Below are 23,706 nucleotides of genomic sequence, written 5' to 3'. Positions count from 1 at the left end.
ATATATCCAGACATTTTTTTATACACCCGATAAAAATTGCTTTTTCCCCTTTATTCAAATTTTTACACATACTTTGATGTTCACTTTATACCAAATGTAATGAGACTTTTTGTCATGTGTTAAGATAATGGCACACATAACTGCATATTTTGCAGCTCGAGATTATACAAAACCTGCGATTGATCGTCGCATTGCTGAATTATTAAAAAGAAGAGTCGGTTTAGAAGAATTACCTACTGAAAGTTTAAAAGAACGACTTGTATGTAAAGCATACAAACTACTACAAATTGTCAATTTTACTAGAAAATATAAATATTATTTAGTAGACTATTTCATTTAAATTTTATTATTTTATTGTATGAATAGGCCAAATTTAAGGAGAATCGAAATGCTAGACAAGCATTGCTTAAAGCAACCCATAGACAGGTCTTGGAAGTTGCTGCTTTTATTTTAAATGTAGATCCAGATACTTTAGAAGAAGGAATCATTGATAAAGACGAATATATCAATGTTCTTGATAGTTTCTTCCTTAAAGATGGAAAGCGTGCAATTCTTATACACTATCAACCAATGGAACCACCTCCATTTGGTATCATAAATTATTCTTTTATTATACATATTTTTCTAAATTTTAATCTGAATATATAATCAATATTTATATATATATATATATATATATTGAATATACATATATATATATATATGTGTATATATATATATATATATATTGAATATACATATATATATATATATATATGTGTGTGTGTATATATATATATATATATGTATATACATATATAAAAAAAAAATAGAATCAGGAAGATGGAATCCACAATATGAGCGTGAAACTGAAGTAATACGTTGTTGTGTTACTGATGGTTCTACAGAACAACTTTCTGGCAAATGTGTTATAGTTTATAGATTGAAATCAGACATTGATTTTGAAACAAAGCATCTTCATGAAGTAGGTTTTCAGTATGGTTGTGCAAAACTATTTCTGTACATTATGATGTATTCTCAATCTGAATTCTTGAACAGGAAGCATATTATGCATATGCAGAAGTTGACCCAGTATCTCGAAGTGCACTTGCAGCCATATCAGATTTAATTTTAAGGCTAAATTTACCAGCAATAATTGCTAATAAAGTATGGGGTGAATTGTCAAAATGTGAAACTGGTGACAAAGTTGTGAACAATTTTATTTGTGATTTTAGAGACTTTTGTGAATTTCTAAGCAGTAAGAGAGTACAACTCATAATCATTTAAAGCCATATCTATATCTATACAATGAAACTACTATTTCTATATTTTGTTTAGTGACTAAAATAGATTTAGAAAATACAATAAAATTTTACACCGATTGGGAGGCCTATCATAAGTATATAGAATTGCCAGAAAATAATAAACAAAGTCTTACTAACCCAGAAGCTATAGAAGCTATAGAAAATAATCTTAAATTATGGATGAAAAGTATGGAACGGGTAAAGTTTATGAGTGTAGCATTTTATTTTAATCCACTAAAAAATTATATGTATTTGGATATATAGGCCATTGTTCAGAGTCAACAATTACGTAGAGAAACAGAAACAATGGGTCCAAATGCAGAACTCAGTTACTGGAGAAGATTGTTAGCTCGTTTTTCATCAATTATTGAACACATTAAATCTCCATTTACCCAAAAATATATAGATTTTTTAAAAAAAATAAGATCGAAACATATAAAAGTATGTTTAATTACGAGATATCCTTTTTTATTTAAAGCTTAGAAATTAATTCAGATTTGATACACAGAAATGGAAATTGTTGGAAAAACACGTTCAAATGATCCAAATTCTCGCACAAGATAATGTAAAATATTTGTATGCACTAGAAAAATTTACTCAACCTTTGTACAGGCTTGATCCAACAAAAATGGGAGAATATTTACCCCCTCTCATGTATGTTATACGAATGATATACGCTACTTCTCGATTCTTTAATAGCAGCCGAATGGTCACAGCAGTTTTTGTAAAAGTACCATCGTAGAAACATAATAAAAATGAATATGTGTATCTCCATATATTCTATAAAATTCCAACGATTTGATTATCAATTTTCCAGATGACGAATCAAATGATTTTAGCGTGCAAAGCATACTTAACAGAGGATGGCAAAATAAATGTTTGGAACGATGCTAAATCAGTCATGATATCCAAGATAAAGGCAAATATTAATTTAAAAAAATTCTAAGTAAATCGATTTACTACAAAATCTTTTTATTATAGGATTGCATTAAACTGTGTGAAAAATACTATGAATATTACAATGAAATGTGCAAAGAAGTGAGAGAATCTGCCGATGAAAAACCTTTCGAAGTATCTGAAATGTATGTTTTCGGAAAATTTAATACCTTCAAAGCGAGAATAATAAAAGTCAGTGATAAAATATTTAAATCCTACTATATATTATATTAAAATCCTATAATATAATCCTATCATTTTGAGCAAAATCATAAAAAGTAAATTAAATATATTTCAGATCATGGATGTTTTGCAAACAACTTTAACGTATCTAATTCTTTATAATTCTGCAATAGAGGGAATAGACGTATTCGCAAACAAATTCTCGAGTTTCTTTCAGGAAATTTCGTCTAAAGATTATGATCCATTAAATCATAGAAAACCATATTTTGATTCTGATTACGATAACTACAAGAAAAACGTGGCAGAGACAGAGGTAGAATTAAGGAACTTCTTCTATAAAAGCGTGTCGGAAACGCCAAACATAACGGAAGCTTTGAGAGTAGTGGCAAGGTATCATTTTATATAACATAGCGTATCAAAATTGAAAATTTTTGGTTGATCTTATCATTATGGGACAAATGGTATATCCATGTCAATAGTGCTGGCAATATCTTTAATATGATTTATGCTAATCATTAAGACAATAAAGTATGGCAAAAAATTACCAATTTTTAATAAAAATACGAAGAAAAATTTCACATATTGCATTATAATCTAAGTTAGTGTTAATCGTTATTACATCACAAATATACGATTTGTATAGATTCCAAAAATTGAAGTTTAAGCATCTGAGAATCGACAGAAAGTATTTAGAACTTACAGGGTTGTTTCAAAAAGAAATCGAGGATGTACGAGATAGATACAACGAAGACAGATCGGATCCTCCGATACCACGAAACGTTCCACCTATTGCTGGTCGTATTTTATGGATTCGACAGCTTTTCAGACGTATCGAAAGCCCGATGGAAATATATAAAGAATGTAGAAGAGTAATTAGCCACGATCACATGCAGAGATGCATTAAAATTTACAATGCCTTGATCAGTGTCTTTATACACTATGAAATGATATATCACAAATCATGGTATGATTCTTCGGAAATTGTAAGTATAATCGTCGAATACGATAAGATGAATAAAATTATGATTAAATTACTAAATGTTTCAATCGATAGGTTCGATTGGCATTGGCTTCGCCCTTGATAATAAGGCATCCAGATACGAATAAGTATCATTTGAATTTCGATTCGTACATCATAGAGGTGATACGCGAATCAGAACACATGGCTAGGTTTGATTTGGAAGTGCCAGATTTTATACAGATAATAACATTTTGTAAAGATAAAATCTCCTCGTCGTATGAAACTGTGAAACAGTTGGTTGATGAAAATAATACATTAAGGTACACTGCCTCGAATGAGAGGTACTCTGCTGACTATTAGGTCATCATCTAATCGTTATATTTCCATTATAAATTTTTAATGAAGCTTTAAATGGCTTGATTTTATATAACATTTTCTCTTTGATTATACCGATAAAATATACTCTGTATAATAAATAGAAAATAAAAAGCAGTGAAAAACATTTAATCTGTACTAGATATAAGAATATTTATATATATAATAGGAAACGATCTTACATCCCAGATTTTTCTCCTACGTTTCAGACGAACAATACCAATATTGTTTTTGACTTTGATAAAAATCGTTCTCGTTAATCTCGAGATTGCCTTTCAACCTTGTCTATCGGTAATTACATGGACATCCTTAAACATTGGCGAAGTATGTGACGAAATAAGGCACTCGCTTACATCGGTGCAGATTTTTGTTAAAGAGATAAAAGACATGAAAGAAGCAAGGGTTGACGAAGTTTTCGAATCCATATCAGAAGCTGTTTTACTACAACTCGATGACCATGCAAAGACTCCTACACAATTATTAGACGATAATATCGCCTATGGGCTTACAGTAGCGGCTGATTTGGAAATTAAATCATCAGCAGCAGAGAAAGCTGTTACGGCTATTATTAACAAGTTTATGGATTTTATAATCGACGAGACTGTTCAGGATGTTAAATATAATTGGATGGATCCGGATAAAATACAAAGGCATATCTCACAGACGAAATTGACAAAGGGAAAATATGAGCCAGGTGTCCATTTTTGATTAATTTTAATTACCTTATTACATAATTAATCCTTTAATAATTCTGTTGTATTCCGCTGCACATGTTGCAACAATTTAATTATCTTGCTGTTGGATTTTAATTGCAAGTAATTATTGTGTTTTTATTTGCGCATTTCGTCTAAAAGATTTAAGAAGAAGAACAGGATAGCGAACATTGTGTTAAAATAAATATTAATTTAAGACGGAAAGTTTTCTGATAAAAAGATCTCATCTCATAAGAGATTAAATACAATCTACATAATGTTACAGTAAAATTTTAGTACTACAGGCATGTAATCTGTGTAGAACGTAAAAAACGTCATATTAAGGGGTTAAACATCTTGTATGATTCGCAAATATAATGATCCATATCTATCAACTAATCGTAGGTTTTGCCCCTATCGAGAGAACACGTAAAGTCCATATAAACAAGGTGCACAATGATTGCATGGAATTATTTGCTTATTTCCATAATAAGCTCGTAGAAGCCTTAGTAAAATGCACCAAGAACTCCCTCGAATTATTAAAGAGAAAAGTCACTAATATAAGGTTCATTCGATTGCATCTACAATTTGCTGATGAGATAACGTTACTAAAAAATGACCTGTGTTCTGTTTTTTATATCTACAGCCATTTGATGGAAGATAACGAATCGAATCAGAAATCACCGATACTTTTAACAACATTTGTCTTGCAAATACCAAACATCGTGATAGTACCCCCAATAGAAGAGTTGCAGTATTATTTTGGAAAATTAGTAATTAGTTTATTGGAGAATCACAAACGAATTACAGCATGGGGACAGCGTTATGCTACTAGTCTAAAGTCTGGAAGTATCGTAACAAATTTCCAAGGTTTGTTTTTCGCGGAAGAAACGAAAATAGCGAATTGAAAACATCATTAACGATGATCGTGATAGTATCATCATTTAACAAAGCTGCATATTTGCTGTTACTTTCTTTTTTTAATTTAATACTTCTTTATTGCAACAGACTCTTCGATGTTTATAACCGTATATACATTAATGACTTATTCATATAGGAGACATTGTAGATTCTGGGAAGAATTATTATCAGATCATATCAGATCATAAAGAGATAGTTCGTAGCGTAATGAGCCTGCAAGGTGCAATTTTCGCCATGAAGCAAGACGTCGATGAAATTGCCAATGTACTACTATTTTTCTTTTCATCCAATTTTAAATATACAAGCAAATCTCGGATAACATCTGAGCTACATCGATATTAAATAACATGTTAAAAGTTCGAGAAAACTCTCGGAAATTTCTGTATACGTGAAATTTGCACGTATCCTGAGTCTCGAATAACACATTTTAATATCGTGAAAGCGATTGATCAAGTTATTCGAGAGATGTCTGTATGTGTATACATACAGCTGCAAAGGATGACACATGTGACTCAATTTGAGTTATTTAAATCATTTTTCGAGTAGATCTACTTGCAGTATTCCTACATATGGTCCGAAAACAGGGACAATATCGTTCAAAATTTCGTCGATTCCGAGCCCATCACTCAGGTGATCAAAGAAAAGTTCGTGGAGTATGACAATTTAGTCGCTGAAATTCAAAATTTGCCAACGAAACACGTAGTTGGGCCTATAGAAATTAGCATGGGTAATAATCTAATGTATTTTTCGTCATTTTTCTTGTTTGGCGACGAATAGACAGCGGATCTTTATGTATTTATGGGAAATTTGAATTTTTAGACAAACTGAAATTAGCATTTCTAGTGGAAGCACGCGCATGGAAGACGTCATTGGGACAGAAGTTATCTGCGACTTATAAAGAGAAATTAAAAAGGATCACCGAATATATAAATGAAAAGAATAAGGTACTGGTCAGAGAAATAAAGGACCTGGAAGACGTGAGGATTGCAATGAAATGTTTGAGTGAGATACGAGACGATTTCATATCGTTGGATATAGAATTGATCTTGATCGAGGAAACGTATACGTTAATGGGGAGGTTCAACATCTCTATTTCGAAGGAGGAACAGGATATTGTGGACAGTTTACGGTACAATTTTACAAACATGTTGAACACGGTAATAATTTATGAAAAATTATCATTCATCGCATATCGTTCATGTTATTACGCGATAATATTTTGAATAATGAATTGTTCGATATTATAAGGCGAAACAGGTACAAACAAAGATATGCGAAATGCAAGAGCCATTGAAAAAGGAACTGACAGATGGTGTTGCGATATTTAAGCAACAAGTAATTCATTTTGATCTCGATTTTGAGCTGAATGGTCCTATGGTTGAGGGAATACCGGCTAAAGAAGCTAGTGATCGGTATTATTTATGAATAATAGATTATTGTAATTAGAACACAATTATATCAAAGATCGGTAGTTCTAGCGCTAAATAAATAGAAACGTAAATATCATTCCCGGTTCATAACTGCTTTATTATTCTTATTTGATTTTTCTAGGCTCATATTCTTTCAAGCTCTTCTCGATGAGTTATGGGAGAAGTACGAAACTTACAGTAGCGGGGAAAGTTTATTCGGCATTGAAATAACAGACTACCCTGCTCTTCATCAAAGGAAGAGGGAAATTAATTTACTGCAGAAGTTATACTCCTTGTATTTGCAAGTGATACGAACGATCGACGGTTACTACGAGATACCTTGGTCAGACATCGATATCGAATCTATAATGACTGAATTAGCCGATTTTCAGAACAGGTCGCTACAAGTTCTACTATTTCTTGATATTTTGTTCATTGTTATGTAAGCACAGCACGTAACTTGACTTTACAATTTTATGTTAGATGTCGGCGATTACCAAAGGCTATGAGAGACTGGCCAGCTTATATCGAGCTGAAGAAGAAGATCGATGACTTCAACGAGACTTGCCCATTGTTAGAGATGATGGCTAATAAAGCGATGCAAGAAAGACACTGGGAAAGAATGTCGAAGTTGTGCAAATACCACTTTGACGTCGAGTCGGAGACTTTTACTTTGGCTAGCGTGATGCAGGCACCTTTGTTGAAGTACAAAGATGAAGTTGAGGTATGATTTCAATCGAAACACGTAATATCTATCTCTCCTAATTAATTACTATTTATTATGTATTACATGTATATTACAGAATTATTTACGTAATTAGGTCATTTCATAAATAGAAGATTTCTGAGAGCTATGTTTAAAGCAATACAATTTTTTATGATGAGAATTCTATTATATTATATGAAATATTTAATAGAAAGATGATAGAATGATTTAATAAGACGATGGTAATAATCATAACGATAATTAATAGAATTTTTAACTTTTCGTAGGATATATGCATAAGTGCGGTGAAGGAGCAAGATATAGAGAGTAAACTGAATCAAATTATAGCAGAATGGGCTACCGTAGATTTACAGTTCTCCACGTTTAAGCAAAGAGGAGAATTACTTTTAAAAGGCACAGAAACGATCGAGATAATATCTCAACTGGAAGACAGTTTAATGATCATCAGTTCACTCCTGGCAAATCGGTATTTAATCGATTGTTTAAATTAGACGAAAAAATATTTAATCTCGAGTCAATAATATTACTACAATCTATATGATATAATTTAGATATAATGCGTATTTCAAAAAGGACATACAATTGTGGCAAAATAAGCTCAGCAACACCTCCGAAATTTTAGCGAAATGGTTGACTGTACAGAATTTATGGGCTTATTTAGAAGCGGTGTTCATTGGCGGCGATATATCGAAACAACTCCCAGCAGAGGCGAAACGTTTCAATGTAAGTAATCAATTCATCTTTAAAAGCTATTATCGAAGAGTCCATGCTATTATGTTTGAAATTTCACTCTAATACATTTTAGACATCGATCCTCTCTATTTTAGACATTAATAAAGTCAAGTCTGGACGATGGTATTAAAACAAAATTCACATTGGTTGATACTTCTTAAGGGTTAAATTCCAAAAATCAGAAAATCGTAAATTACATTTTAAATATTCTAGAATATCGACAAAGCTTGGGTGAAGATAATGTATCGAGCACGTGAAAACGTGAACGCAGTGGAAACATGCACAGGAGACGAAACAATGGGACAATTCTTGCCACATTTATTGGAACAGCTGGAATCGTGTCAGAAGTCTCTCAGCGGGTAACAAATCTGATTCGAACACCTCTATTATTAACCCAGCTTCGTTTCTAAAATCTTTTATCTTTCAATTACCATTCTCAGTTTCGATTGAAACTGATCTTTCCCGCATAATCTTTTTAGCATAAAATTCAGACGCCTGCACATTTTTCCCAAATTCAAGAAATTTTCTAACAATATAACAATACGATCTGGTTAAACATGGTTTAAAGAATGCAGCAGGGTTAACATGACTTAAATTAATTAAAATAAAATAATATATGATACTTATACAGATACTTGGAAACAAAACGAAGCGTATTTCCAAGATTTTGCTTCATATCAGATCCCACCTTGTTGGAGATACTTGGTCAAGCAGCAGATTGCCATACCATACAGAAATATCTCGATGGTTTCTTCGACAACACAGCAAGAGTAACGAAACTGTCAGACTATTTTCTCTTCTTCCTACAATTAGATTCATAGATACAATTTAGATTTCCACAATTGCAGTTAGAGTTTCACGAAAAAGAGTATGAGAGGATTGTAGCTATGTATTCGCGCGAAGGCGAGAAGGTACTAATGGAGAAGGATGTTATATGTTCAGGGGGTGTAGAGAACTGGTTGAACACTTTGTTAGCGGTTCATCAATTCTCAGTTGGCAGTGTAATCTCCCAAGGGCTGCAAGCTCTCACCTACGAAGAGTTTGACGTTATACAATTGATAGACAATTCGATTTTACAAGTAAAATTTCGATTATTTGGATAATTTTCCTGTTTTTCTCGATTGTAAATTATACTACATCTTAACAGGTAGGCCTATTAGTCTTGCAAGTTTTATGGACTCGCAACTCTGAAATAGCTCTCAATACAGTAAGACGAGACAGAACCATAATGAAGCGAACGAATCAATGGTTCCTCGAATTATTAAACAGTCTCATTGAAGTGACTGTTAAGGATTTGTCGAAATACGCGAGAGCAAAATACGAGGCCTTGATTACTATTCATGTGCATCAGAGGTGTGTCTATCGTCGTGTCCCATATTACGAGAAAATTAAAACTATGATTGGAATTTTCGAAGAAAATTAAGAATTTATTTTATAGTATTTTACGCCTTGTTTTTCTTTTCTATTATATTCTTTTGTATCGAAAATATTGAACATTAAAATATCATGAATAATATAACCCACTATTCGTGTACTGGAAAAATGAGCCGATAAATATCTTTACGAATTTTCCAGAGACATATTCGACGAAATGTGTCAGATGAGAGTTCGCAATGTGCACGACTTCGAGTGGTTGAAGCAGTGTAGATATTATTACGATACCGAAACAGAAGATGTTCCTATAAAAATCACAGACATAGATTTTGTTTATCAGAATGAGTTTCTAGGTTGCACTGATCGACTCGCCATTACGCCTCTTACCGACAGATGCTACATAACGTTAGCTCAAGCTGTAGGTAAGACTATCGTTAAAGTGCGGGTGAAGCAAGTCTCTTTAATTAATAACTATTTTCCTTCGTCGCAATTATACAAATATGAGTTTTTAATAAGGGATATCGTCATTCTTAAATTATAGAAGAATACTTCTTCTCTAAGTATGTCGAGCCTGTTCTAATTTTCAATTATTATCAATCATTTTTTAAACTTGGTACTCCAGGTATGAATTTTGGAGGTGCACCAGCGGGACCAGCTGGGACTGGCAAAACAGAAACCACAAAGGATATGGGGAAAGCCCTTGGAAAGTACGTGGTGGTATTTAATTGCTCGGACCAAATGGATTTCCGCGGTTTGGGCAGAATATTTAAAGGATTAGCCATGGCCGGAGCGTGGGGCTGCTTCGACGAGTTTAATCGCATCGATTTGCCGGTTCTATCCGTCGCTGCTCAGCAAATAGCGATCGTACTCACAACAAGAAGGGAAAGAAAAACAAGTTTCCTTTTTAGGTATTCTGTAATATCAATCAGATTATAGAGTTTCAAGTACAGTTTCTGTTTTAAGTAATTTTATAATTTAAATTACTAAGGAAATATATGTATCATACAGTGACGGTGAAGTATACAAATTAAACTACGAGTTTGGGATCTTCATTACTATGAATCCTGGCTACGCTGGTCGCCAAGAGTTGCCAGAAAATTTAAAGATACAATTTAGAAGCGTTGCTATGATGGTTCCCGATAGACAAGTATTATCACGTAAAAATGATACAGCTATAATATAAATGTTCGATATAAATTATTGCATTGATGATTATTCGTTTGTTTAGATTATTATGCGTGTAAAATTGGCAGCCTGTGGCTTTAAGGAGAACCTTTTACTAGCACGAAAATTTTTTACTTTGTACAAACTATGCGAAGAACAATTAAGCAAACAAGTGCATTATGATTTCGGTCTGAGAAACATTTTATCCTGTTTGCGAACTCTTGGTGCGCAGAAACGAGCGAATCCCACCGATTCTGAAGAGACTACCTTAATGAGAGTTTTAAGGTAAAACAAATCCATCAGTTACTGATACTGGAAAATGTTCCAATGGAAATCAAACCTCTGGCCTTTATCATACAATAACAAAGTTCTATCTTCACTGTGATATTGCAGAGACATGAATCTATCAAAGTTGGTAGACGAAGACGAACCCTTGTTTATGTCTCTCATCGAAGATATGTTCCCAGGAATCAAACTCAGAGTTCAAACATACAAGGACCTGCAGAAAGCAATTGCAAATGCAACTGCCGCTCTTGGCATAATGAATCATGCAGAGTGGAATTTGAAAACAATTCAAGTAAACTTCGCAATTGAACATCGAGCTATTCGAGATAATAATACTCCTTATATCTCTAGTTATACGAAACGTCTTTGGTTCGTCATGGTTTGATGGTGCTCGGACCAACAGGATCCGGGAAAACCATGTGCATGTGGGCTCTTATGAAAGCTTTAACAGAAATGGGCATGCCCCATAAAGAAGTCAGAATGAATCCCAAAGTTAGCGTCTTCCTTTACACCGACCTTTAATTACTAATTGATCAATCAATTTTTTCGTTAATGTCTAAATAAGATTCTGAATAAGCTACCCGTGCAACAGCGGATTATCATTGCACGTATTTTTGATAAATTCTACCACTATTCTAATCGATGAATTACATAATATACATAATATATTAAGAAGTTGAAAAAAATCTTATAAAATAAAATAGTCGAGAATATTCTATGAACAATGCATTGGTGTGTTTAGTAAGTAATTTGCAGCAAGTGAACTAAATTTGGTAACGAAACAATTTCCTTAGGCCATAACCGCGTCTCAGATGTTTGGTAGACTGGATGTAGCGACAAATGATTGGACAGATGGAATTTTCTCTACTATATGGAGAAGATCGACACAGACGAAGAAAACAGAAAATTTATGGATGGTCTTGGATGGCCCTGTGGATGCTGTATGGATTGAGAACTTAAATTCGGTGCTGGATGATAATAAGACATTGACTTTAGCGAATGGCGATCGTATAATTATGGCGTCGAACACTAAATTGGTCTTTGAGCCAGATAATGTCGATAATGCATCGCCAGCCACGATATCCCGCATGGGAATGGTGTTCATAAGCGCTTCTGTTCTAAAATGGACCCCCATTCTACAAGTAATTTCAAAACTACATATTTCTTACTATTTCTTGTATCTAAGCTTTCAACAGCTTTGTTGTTGATACATACTTTCGGCTGCGTTTTAAGATGTAACAGTATTCAATATCTTTTTGTTAATACTCAGGGGTGGTTCAAGACACAACCGCCTGCACAAGTAGAAGTGTTGAATAATTTCTTTAATAAAATTTACAACGATGCTCATACCTTCGTTCAAACGAAGCTTCCGACAACAATGCATCTCCTGGAAGCTCTTTATATAAGGCAATGTATCGATTTATTGGATGGTTTGCTTGGTACAAATAAAGATACGGCTAGTACGTATTTTTTATCCATATACTATTATATTGCTCATATCAGAGTAAGAACAATATTTGAATTTAATCAAAAGTTAAAAAGTAATAACCAATTAATAATTAAAACTGACACTTTTTTATGGGGTCGGTAGGTTATAAATTCAAATTAAATATCTATTAAAAACATAGCAATAATATATTTAACTATTTACTATGTATGTATTATGTATATTATTATCTTTATTTTTTTTAATTTTATTGCTTGCATTACATCGAATCTTTTTCTATCAGAACCATCTTCGACTAATTTGTAATTCATAAATTAAGAAATTTGAAGATAAAGTTAATAAGATAGGTTTGTCAACTAACAAACTGGTTTTGTAAAATTCGACAATTACATGTAATTGAAAAATCTATCGGACTGAAAACTTTTACACACCTTTGCAAGTGTAGTTTGTTACGTGAAGGGATTTAATTGAAATGTACGTGATTCAGGAACACTACCAGAGTATCACATCGAAAAGATATTCCTATTCTCGCTAATGTGGAGTCTGGGAGCGGTATTGGAATTAGACGAACGTAACGCATTGCAGGAGTTCCTACTTAATCATCAATCGAAATGTAATTGGCCAAAATGCAAGGTAGTACTATGCACATGGGATTAATTGATATGGAAACAAGCATAATTATACCGTGAAATAATGGTTATCGTAGGAAGATGAAACTATCTTTGAATATCTGGTGTCAGACGATGGCCAGTGGATTCATTGGTCCGAAAAGGTCCCAGAATTTATTTATCCTTCGGACGAAGTTTTAAAATATTACACTATTTTAGTCCCTAACATAGATAATGCAAGAACCTTATTTTTGATCGATATCATTGCAAAACAAGGAAAAGCAGTGCTGCTAATAGGTATCAATCACATCACTGTCGCAAGCTTGCTTTTTAAGAGATTAGTAATTTATTAATCATTAACTATTAAACGACTCTACTAATCATAGGAGAGCAAGGAACGGCGAAAACAGTCATGATCAAAAGCTTCATGTCCCATTACGATCCAGAAGAACACCTATTCAAATCTTTTAGTTTTTCTTCTGCATCAACCCCTAATATGGTTCAGGTAATTAACTCGAAATTCAGAAAATTAGTATAGACGATAAGTTACGAAGTAACGGAATACGATTCGTAGCGAGTGTTTGAGAGCTACGTCGAGAAAAGGGTGGGTACCACTTACGGACCGCCAGGTGGTCGGAAAATGACCATTTTCATCGACGATATAAATATGCCTGAGATAAATGAATGGGGTGATCAAATTACAAACGAGATAGTTCGTCAACTGATGGAGTATAAAGGATTTTATTCCCTGGATAAGCCAGGCGATTTCTGCATTATACAGGATATTCAGTTGTTAGCAGCTATGATCCACCCTGGCGGCGGTAGAAACGATATTCCACCACGGCTCAAGAGACAATTCAATATTTTTAACTGTACATTACCATCCAACAAATCTATGGACACGATTTTCAGTAAGAGCATATAATTAGCGAAATAATATATAAACAGATGTTCTAATTAAGCATTAAAACAGCTATTAATGAATTTCTACGTTCCATGCAAATCGTTATTTTCTTTTCTTGTAATAACTCGGTAATATTTAATTATAATATGCAATATAAATGTAATAACGATAATGGCAAGGTTACATCGCGTAGATTACATCGACAAATTTAAATTACAAGACAGTTTATTTTTGATGGAAATGATACGACGCATACAAAGACAAGAGATTTATAAATAATTTCTTTATTTGTAATTTTTGTTTCAGTGCATCGTATCATTCCTATTAAAAATAAACGATACCACGTTTATAATTTACAAATACGTAGATTTACTAAACTGGGATTAATTAATTTCTCTTTATTAATTATTGATTCTGTAATTATCGAAGCTTTGGTTAGGAAATTACCAGGTTAATAAATGTTTTGAAAAAATGTTTAGGAAGTATTGGACAAGGATATTTCTGTAGTACTAGATTCGACGAGAATATTGTAAGCTTTCTGCCAAAATTAATACCTTTGACGAGAGTTCTATGGCAGCAGACTAAAAGTAAAATGTTACCAACGCCAGCGAAGTTCCACTATATTTTTAATTTAAGAGACTTGTCACGAATATGGGAAGGCATTCTCAGAATAGAAAGAGCTGAATGTGATTCTAGAAGCAGACTATTAAAGCTTTGGGAACACGAATGTACTCGAGTGATTGCAGATCGGTTGGTTATCATACGAGTAAACCGAAAAGTTTTTTCAATAAACTACAGACATAATTATATTCTTTATTGCTATTAGATTTACGAATAACGAGGACACCCAGTGGTTCAAAAGTACATTAAGAAAAACTGCGGAGAAAATGTTGGGTTCTGATTTTAATTTCTATATACCAGTCGAAACATATTTCGTGAACTTTCTACGCGAACCGCCGGAACCTACTGGAGATGAACCGGAAGACTTCGTCTTCGAGGCGCCAAAGATTTACGAAGAGATTCCAAGGTTCAATTTTACTTAAAAAACTTAATTCACCAGTTCAGCTTACTCCAATGACACTAATCAAGGATTCGAATGTTAACAAAATGAAAACCTCTTTATAGTTATGAGGATGTGATTGCGAAAGTTCGACAAAACATGGATCAATTCAACGAATACATTCGGGGGATGCACCTGGATCTAGTATTCTTTCACGATGCTTTGGTGCATCTGATTCGAATATCGAGAATCCTAGGTGTTCCTCGAAGTAACGCGATGCTAGTAGGTGTTGGAGGATCAGGCAAACAGAGCCTGACTCGGCTGGCCTCTTTTATTGCTGGTTTTAGTTTCTATCAAATTACGTTAACCAGGTATGTAATCGCAGCAAAAGAATTTCTAAATGATTTTCAGACTAGGGTCCTCTTGTACAACTGAATTAATCAAACAAATTTACAGTCTATAAGTATAAGTATAATTTACAGACTACTAATTTAATTGCTAATCTTATTAATTGGTAAATTATTGTACGAGAGAAATCAGATATTCTGATACACCAGCAAGTATGTTCATACTGCTCATGACTACACCATGATGAATCGTGGTATTTTTACTATCTTATCCTTGTCTATTATTGTTTCTGTCTAGGAGTTATAGTGTTACAAGCTTATTGGAGGATTTACGAAAAGTGTATAGTGCAGCTGGTGTAGGAAGCAAAGGACAAACGTTCATATTTACCGATAATGACATAAAGGAGGAAGCTTTTCTGGAATATATTAATAATATCTTGAGCGTTGGTGAAGTTGCAAATCTATTTCCAGCAGATGAACTTGATGAGATTTTGACGACGGTAACGCCTATGATGAAGAAGGATGATCCAAGGCGTCCACCCACTCCGGATAATCTTTACGATTATTTCCTGTCACGTGCGAGAGATCAGTTACATGTGATCTTGTGTTTTTCACCAGTGAGTGATTTAATCTATAAATTCATGTAAAATATAATGAAACCGTAAAACTTATTAACATTCTAACAATATAACAAAATAACAAAGAATTCAGAATGAACGAGTTAAAAGATAATTGTTTCGTTACTGTCAGGATTTCCTGTCTTTTCTGGTATCAGATACAAAGCTTTCAACTTCTTAGAAGAAATAGATATTAATAATTGTATTAGGTACGATGACGATTAAAATGTGAAATTTATTTTACTATTTTTGGACTATACTATTAAAGGGTTAATTAAAGAAAGAATACCATTTGTGTGTTTGATAAAAAGTGTATTCGTATTTGAATTGCAGGTTGGTGAGAAGTTCAGATCACGAGCACTGAAATTCCCTGGTCTTATATCCGGTTGCACCATGAACTGGTTCTGGAGATGGCCAAAAGATGCTTTGTACGAAGTCAGTGATCATTTCTTAAAAAAATATAAAGTAATATGTAGTGCAGAGATAAAACAACAGTTGATGGAAGTTATGGGAGATATACATCATGATGTGAATGACGTTTGCACACAATATTTCGATAGGTAATGTTATGTAAATTAATCTTAATTCATTTTCATATAGATATACATAATCCTTTTTCTGAATAGATTCCGAAGAGAAGTATACGTAACACCAAAATCATTTTTAACATTCCTAAGCGGATATAAAGTACTTTACAAACAACGTTTGGATAATATTAATATCCTCTCGTATCGTATGAGCAGTGGTTTAAGTAAGTTAATCGATGCTGCAGGCCAAGTCGATGAATTGCGTAAAGTTTTGGAACAAAATCAACAAGAAATCGCTGAGAAGAATGTGCAAGTCGAAGCTGTTCGTATATTTTTATATTAATTATAAAACTTTAATAAAATTTAATAATAAAATTATTATTTTGTAGATTTTAGTTACTGTGAATGAAAAGAAGAGCGAAGCGGAAGCGGTGAAAGCACAAGTGCAGGTTTCTAAGGACGAAGCAGAAACTATCTTGAAAGTGATCGCGAAAGAAAAAGCGGCAGCAGAACAGAAATTGAAAGCTGCGGAGCCTGCTTTATTGGAAGCGGAGGCTGCCTTGCAAGTTGGTTCCTTTTATATAAATTTAAATTAATTAGATACTTTAGGTTTTAAATGACAATTTTGTGATATATTTCAGACTATAAAAGCTGCTGACATTGCCACAGTAAGAAAACTAGGAAAACCACCATATTTAATTACTCTTATTATGGACTGCGTGTTAATACTGTTTGGAAGAAGATTGGAACCAGTTAAACCTGATTACGAACGACAATTTTTAACTCCTTCGTGGTCTGAAGCTTTAAAAGTATTTCCATCGTTATTCCATTATTTCGTTATTTAATACATATAAATTCTTTATTACTTTACGTATTACAGGTGATGGCTGATACTAGATTTTTATACAATTTGCAAAATTTCCCAAAGGATAATATCAACGCCGAAACCGTCGACTTAATGCGACCATACTTAAATTATCATTTGTATACTTATGAAGCTGCGAAGCAAGCTTGCGGAAACGTTGCTGGTCTCATTCAGTGGACCATCTCAATGGTTACATTCTACGGAATAAATAAAGATGTTCTTCCACTAAAAGTACTTACTTCTTACTCACTTCTAATTCAAATCATTAAGACGAAAGAAACAAAATCTCTATAAAGAATTTTTAATTCACAGGCGAATTTGGCTGTGCAAGAAAGTAAATACGAGAAAGCGAATCGAAACTTAATGGAAGCTGAAAGTGTCTTGAGAGAGAAAGACGAAGATTTGAAAGTGGTACAACAGGAGTTCGATGCTGTGATGGAAGAACGTCAAGTAATTTATATTTAAAATATATATACTCCAAGAACTTTTATGATTTATCTTTCCTTTTGATCTTCCCTTTTAGCACGTATATTTTTTTTATTTTCCCCCCTCTTTTCTGTTTTTTCCTTCCTTTCTCGTAATTTGTGTGTTTCTTAAATAAAATTTATCTCTTCAGAAAATAGTCGATTTAGCAGAAATATGTCAAGCGAAGACAGACACAGCCACAGCAATGATCGAGGGACTTTCTGGCGAAAGAATAAGATGGACGGAGCAAATTGCTATCTTTAAATCGGAAATAGATCGTCTAGTCGGCGATGTATTGATTCTAATAGGTTTCTTATCATATTGCGGGCCCTTCAATCAAGAATTCAGGACTCTATTGCAGAGACAATGGTTTGATTTTATCCAAGCCCGAAAGATTCCGATTTCCCTCGTAATAAATATTACGGCTACTTTGACTGATACTGCTACTGTAAGTGAAAAATTAACTTAACATGTGTTAATTATAGAATGTCGTTAGAGTATGGCATCGATATTTTAAAGATTGGAGAGTGGAGTTTGCAAGGTCTTCCAACGGACGATTTGTCCATTCAGAATGGAATTATAGTAACGCAAGCAACCAGATATCCCCTCTTAATCGATCCTCAGCTACAAGGTAAAGCATGGATCATGAAGAAAGAAGAAGAATTTCAATTGCAGGTGAAACTTTCTTTTTCTATGTTAACCCTTTCACATTTGATTAATTAATTATTAGATTGTTCGAAAAATTCAATTTCGATGAACGTATGTATTTGATTTCGCTAAAATTCATCCTAATTTGTGTGTTTCAAAAATGTTTCTATTATCAGTAACTGATAAAGTGAATTTTTTTTTCTAAAATACATGAATATCCTAATTTTGAAATGATTTGTATAATTTACTTATTGTAGAATGTTAACGCATTTTGATGTTTGATTTTAGGCAACGTTACTCACACATAAATATTTTAGAAATTATTTGGAAGATTGTGTTTCTCTGGGTCGTCCATTGTTAATCGTCGACGTAGGAGAAGAATTGGATCCTGTTTTGGACAATTTGCTGGAAAAGAACTTTATAAAGATAGGAACTTCGTTGAAGGTAAAGCACTTGCATTCAAATTGTTTTAGAAATGGTTTGGACATAAATATATATCGATAATTTTTATAGGTAAAGTTAGGCGATAAAGAAGTGGATATTCATAAGGATTTTAGACTTTACATTACTACGAAGTTACCCAATCCATCGTATACGCCAGAAATATTTGCACGTACTGCTATAATCGATTTTACTGTCACTATAAAAGGTAATTTTCAAATATAAATAATTAGATATAATGTAATATAAAGTACATATATTTATCAATTTTCTAAATAAATTTGCATATAAATTCGTAGGATTGGAAGATCAGTTATTAGGAAGAGTAATCCTAACAGAGAGAAGGGAACTTGAAAACGAAAAAACACAGTTGATAGCAAATGTAACTGCGAATAATAGAAAGATCAAAGAATTAGAAGCTAATCTTCTACAAAAATTGACGACCGTAGAAGTATGTATCTTATTTTACTTTACTTGTAAATGTTAATAAGTGTATCATATTTTGTTCGTCTTCAGGGACCTTTGATAGAAGACGTAGAACTAATGTCTGTACTAAATATCACGAAACAAACAGCTGCCGAGATAAACGAGCAGTTAAGCATCGCAAAGGATACAGAATTAAGAATCGATTTAGCTCGAGAAGAATTTCGACCAGTAGCAACACGTGGCAGTGTTTTGTACTTTTTAATTTGCGATATGTCTTTGGTTAATTGCATGTATCAAACGTCGCTCGTTCAATTCTTAGAACGTTTCGACCTTTCTATGGAAAGGTATACGTATATAGTATAATTTAATTTAATTTAAAGAATATATATATTTTTTCAAATATACTTTAATTTGTGAGGAATTATTAAAGTTGAATACAAAATTATTCGATCGATTTAGATCTGAGAAGAGTCCAGTTAATCAACGTAGAATCAATTTCATTATTGAATACCTCACATATGAAATCTTCAGGTACAAAGCAAGAGGTCTTTACGAAATTCATAAATACATGTTCATCTTATTGATGACGTTAAAGATTGATTTACAACGTGATGTTATTTCTCACGATGAGTTCCAGTATTTTATCAAAGGTGGTGCAGCCTTGGACTTAAACACTGTTGCACCAAAACCTTGCAAATGGATTACAGATGTTACCTGGTTAAATTTGATTGCACTTTCTGCCTTAAGACAATTTCAATACATTCCTTCTCAAGTACCAGCTTCTGAAAAGGTTTGGAAGCAATGGTTTGATAAACCTACTCCGGAGGAAGAAGTGATACCTGATGGTTATAACAGTTTAGATACTTTTCGACGTTTATTGTTAATTAGGTTGTCCTAATGATCATTCAATTTAGTTTCATGTATACAGATTAAAAAGTATCGTACGTAATGTATTTAATAAATTTTTAGGGCATGGTGTATTGATAGAACACTATCACAATCAAGAAAATACATATCAACTTCATTAGGAGAAAGATATGCAGAGCCTGTAATTACTCTTTTGGATGTAATGCACAGTGAATCAAGACCAAATACTCCCATGATTTGCTTCTTGAGTATGGGTTCTGATCCTACACCCAGTATAGAACACCTTGCTAAAAAATTGGAGATTATGTGTAAAAGTATCTCAATGGGACAAGGACAAGAAGTTCATGCAAGAAAATTGATTCAAAGTGCAAGCACTGAAGTTAGTTTTTATGAAAAATTTAAGAGAGATTAAGTGAAAATACAGGTATTAATGTGTGATGCATTAATATAGTAATTTATAGGGTTACTGGGCATTGTGTCAAAATTGTCACTTAGGTTTGGACTATATGCAAGAATTAGTTAACTTCATTTTGGAAATGGAGGAACCACACCCAAATTTTCGTATATGGATTACTACAGAACCACATAAGGACTTTCCAATATCTCTTTTGCAAATGTCCATAAAATACACTTATGAGCCTCCACAAGGTAAAGGAAGAATAATTCTCTAATTTCTTGTTTCTACATTTTCCTTCATCCTTCATGTTAGGTGTGAGAGCAGGTTTGCTTGCCACATATAGTGGAATGAGTCAAGAAATGTTAGATCAATGTGATGCTCCACAATATATACCAATTATATACACAGTATCGTTTTTACATACTATTGTGCAAGAGAGAAGAAAATTTGGACCTCTTGGTTGGAACATACCATATGAATTTAATCTATCAGATTGGCTGGCATCCTGCATGTTCATTAACAATCATTTGAGTGATTTTGATGTAAAACAAGGAATAAGTTGGCACACGATAAGGTAATACAAGAGAAAAATTTCTTTTAAAAATAATTTTAAATGAAAAACAATTTTAGATACATGATAGGAGAGGTGCAGTATGGAGGTCGTGTTACGGATGATTATGACAAAAGGTTGTTGAACACATTTGCAAAATTATGGTTTTTAGATGCAATTTTTTCAGAGGACTTTGTATTCTACAAAGGATACCCTGTTTTAGTTTATAAACAAGTTACAGACTACCTGAAAGTAATTGATGAAATGAGTTCCATAGATCCACCACAAGTTTATGGTTTGCATCTTAATGCAAACATTACGTAAGAACATTTTCTCACAATATTCCAGCTGTAACTGTATCGAAAGGAATTTATGAGGAATTTATAATGCTGCAGATATCAAGGTAATACTACACAAGCTGTTTTAGATACTATAATATCTGTACAACCAAAGGAAGCAGGTGTAGGTGGTGGTGAATCTAGGGAAGTAATTGTATCTAGACAAGCAAAGGAAATGTTAAAGAAATTGCCACCAAGTTATGATCCATTTGAAGTAAAACAGAGGTATACCTCAATAATATTTCTAAATGATTGTTTCCATCAACTAATTCAGAGATATTACTTTATAGATTGCGAATATTGGGTGCCACTGCACCAATGACTATTTTTCTGAAACAAGAAATTGATAGAATACAAGTAGTTATTACATTAGTGGACGTTATTTTAAAAGATCTTTTACTTGCTATAGAAGGTGTTATTATAATGAGCGAGGTAATTTTTTTTATTAATTCCACACTAAACATTATAAATTCATCTCATGCAAATAATGTTTAGGAATTGAGAGATGCTCTTGATAATATATATGATGCTAGAGTACCAAAAGCATGGAAAGCAAAATCATGGGAATCTACCTCTCTTGGTTTTTGGTATACTGAACTACTGGACAGAAATAAACAATTTTCTACTTGGTTGCACACTGACAGACCTGCCAAATTCTGGATGACTGGATTTTTCAATCCTCAAGGTACATAATAATTTACAAATGAAATTTATTTGCAAATAATTAAACTTTAATTACATAGGATTTCTAACTGCAATGAGACAAGAAGTAACAAGAGCTCACAAAGGATGGGCATTGGATAATGTAACTTTACATAATGAAGTTTTACGGTATACAGCAGAAGAAATTAAAGTTGCACCTCAAGTATGTTAATCATCTTGTGAAATCATATATACATTAATGAATAACAACTGTTTTATGTACTAGGAGGGAGTTTATATATATGGACTATTTCTTGAAGGGGCTGGTTGGGATAGAAGGAATAATAGACTGTGTGAATCAGCAAATAAAGTTCTATATGTATTAATGCCTGTCATTCACATCTTTGCTTTATATAATATTCCTGATAAAGATCCAAAATTATATCAGGTAGATATATTTGTACTAAAACCTTTAAATTTATTAATTATCTTTTAATATTCACAGTGTCCAGTGTATAAAAAACCACAAAGAACCTACGTGCTATTGGTTACACCACTTTGGTTGCAAACAAGCAGACCACCAGAATTCTGGATCTTGCGCGGGGTAGCTCTATTATGTGATATAAAATAAAAGTATTTGTATCTCTTTTCTTAAATTAACATGCTTCAAGAGAATATATAATATGATGCAAATGATTCTATGAGATTTATGTGATATTTGTTATTGGACAATACTTCTTATAATTATTTGATTTTAAAAACTACCAGAAACTATAAATAAGGAATCTGACAGGAAAATATAAATTCTATATACATTTCAGACTGATTTCAGATTTTAGCAGTACAATCATGATAGTTGTGTCTCATTACAGTGGAAATAAAATTTCAAAATGTTTTATATAACCCATACAGTACATACATAAAAATTTTCTACAGTAAATGCACAAATATTTTGTTAAGCTATTGTAGGTATGATTAATACTTACCTTTTACATTTGATCGAAGTCGTCTCATAATTATCATTGTTAAAAGAATTACCGCTGGGAATTTATCCATGTCGAGTCTTGAAAACTCGTGGTGGCACCTCGTGTTCTAAATTTTCTGAAATGTGCGCGAGCGCGCGCGTAAATTGTGGATTTTCATTGATTTATTCGAGAAACTTCCGTGAACAGTGTAACGAATAAAAATGTTGGAAACTTTCGAATCGTTGAAAATTTTCAAACTCAAAATGGCTAGTGAATTACCGTCACTTTAAATCGTAATGAAGGCACTCCTTGAGTTCGCTGGTTTTCGACATTTTTTTTCGATATTACATTAAACAATAAATTAACGATATAATGAGGTGCAATAAAATATGAAGAAAATTAATTGAGACAACAAAGCATAAAAGTAAAACAGTTATCAGTACTCGCGGCAGATGTTTACGACATTTCTCGCGCGGCAAGAACTAATATTACAATTGAAAGTTTGTTATTTGTTTCCACTAATACGTTTTACTTATTGTATTTTTAATATCGTGATTTTAATCTGTATTGTCAACAAGAAATAGTTTGAAACTAAATTTATTTGCAATCT

The 23,706-nt window shown here is 32.9% G+C and overlaps 1 protein-coding gene and 1 long non-coding RNA gene across 2 annotated transcripts; one reads left to right on the top strand and one right to left on the bottom strand.

Annotated features, from left to right (window-relative positions):
• The first annotated feature begins 10 nt into the window (after positions 1 to 10).
• Positions 11 to 22,996, top strand: LOC117209855 (dynein heavy chain 8, axonemal). Its single transcript, XM_033452301.1, has 64 exons — positions 11 to 259; positions 367 to 589; positions 813 to 964; positions 1,039 to 1,237; positions 1,318 to 1,481; positions 1,548 to 1,724; positions 1,792 to 2,013; positions 2,101 to 2,202; positions 2,265 to 2,411; positions 2,518 to 2,792; positions 3,046 to 3,230; positions 4,031 to 4,432; positions 4,836 to 5,300; positions 5,500 to 5,615; positions 5,898 to 6,078; positions 6,171 to 6,508; positions 6,600 to 6,763; positions 6,903 to 7,157; positions 7,244 to 7,484; positions 7,754 to 7,953; positions 8,039 to 8,210; positions 8,433 to 8,578; positions 8,851 to 8,989; positions 9,068 to 9,298; positions 9,367 to 9,572; positions 9,795 to 10,015; positions 10,216 to 10,501; positions 10,602 to 10,740; positions 10,822 to 11,042; positions 11,151 to 11,334; positions 11,394 to 11,534; positions 11,837 to 12,184; positions 12,313 to 12,502; positions 12,977 to 13,122; positions 13,196 to 13,394; positions 13,484 to 13,602; positions 13,672 to 14,008; positions 14,481 to 14,751; positions 14,828 to 15,028; positions 15,127 to 15,372; positions 15,647 to 15,965; positions 16,299 to 16,525; positions 16,592 to 16,814; positions 16,882 to 17,058; positions 17,134 to 17,301; positions 17,373 to 17,588; positions 17,670 to 17,807; positions 17,974 to 18,270; positions 18,342 to 18,497; positions 18,759 to 18,914; positions 18,984 to 19,119; positions 19,211 to 19,362; positions 19,428 to 19,681; positions 19,797 to 20,225; positions 20,307 to 20,583; positions 20,666 to 20,852; positions 20,914 to 21,175; positions 21,232 to 21,471; positions 21,547 to 21,714; positions 21,780 to 21,921; positions 21,985 to 22,174; positions 22,233 to 22,354; positions 22,418 to 22,579; positions 22,637 to 22,996. The coding sequence occupies exons 1-64, from the start codon at positions 128 to 130 to the stop codon at positions 22,760 to 22,762; spliced, it is 13,407 nt and encodes a 4,468-aa protein (XP_033308192.1). The 5' UTR covers positions 11 to 127; the 3' UTR covers positions 22,763 to 22,996.
• Positions 20,284 to 23,267, bottom strand: LOC117209865. The gene is made up of 3 exons (XR_004487997.1): positions 23,118 to 23,267; positions 21,721 to 21,819; positions 20,284 to 20,491 (listed from the first exon to the last, which is right to left on the bottom strand). It is a non-coding gene; the product is annotated as an uncharacterized LOC117209865 (long non-coding RNA).
• Positions 23,268 to 23,706: the final 439 nt, after the last annotated feature.

Source organism: Bombus bifarius, unplaced genomic scaffold (assembly GCF_011952205.1).
Source record: "Bombus bifarius isolate JDL3187 unplaced genomic scaffold, Bbif_JDL3187 scf7180000007968, whole genome shotgun sequence".
In the NCBI taxonomy this organism is placed as follows: domain Eukaryota; kingdom Metazoa; phylum Arthropoda; class Insecta; order Hymenoptera; family Apidae; genus Bombus; species Bombus bifarius.
The sequence above is the reverse complement of the archived record's forward strand: the minus strand, read 5'-3'. Positions and strand labels throughout refer to the sequence as shown.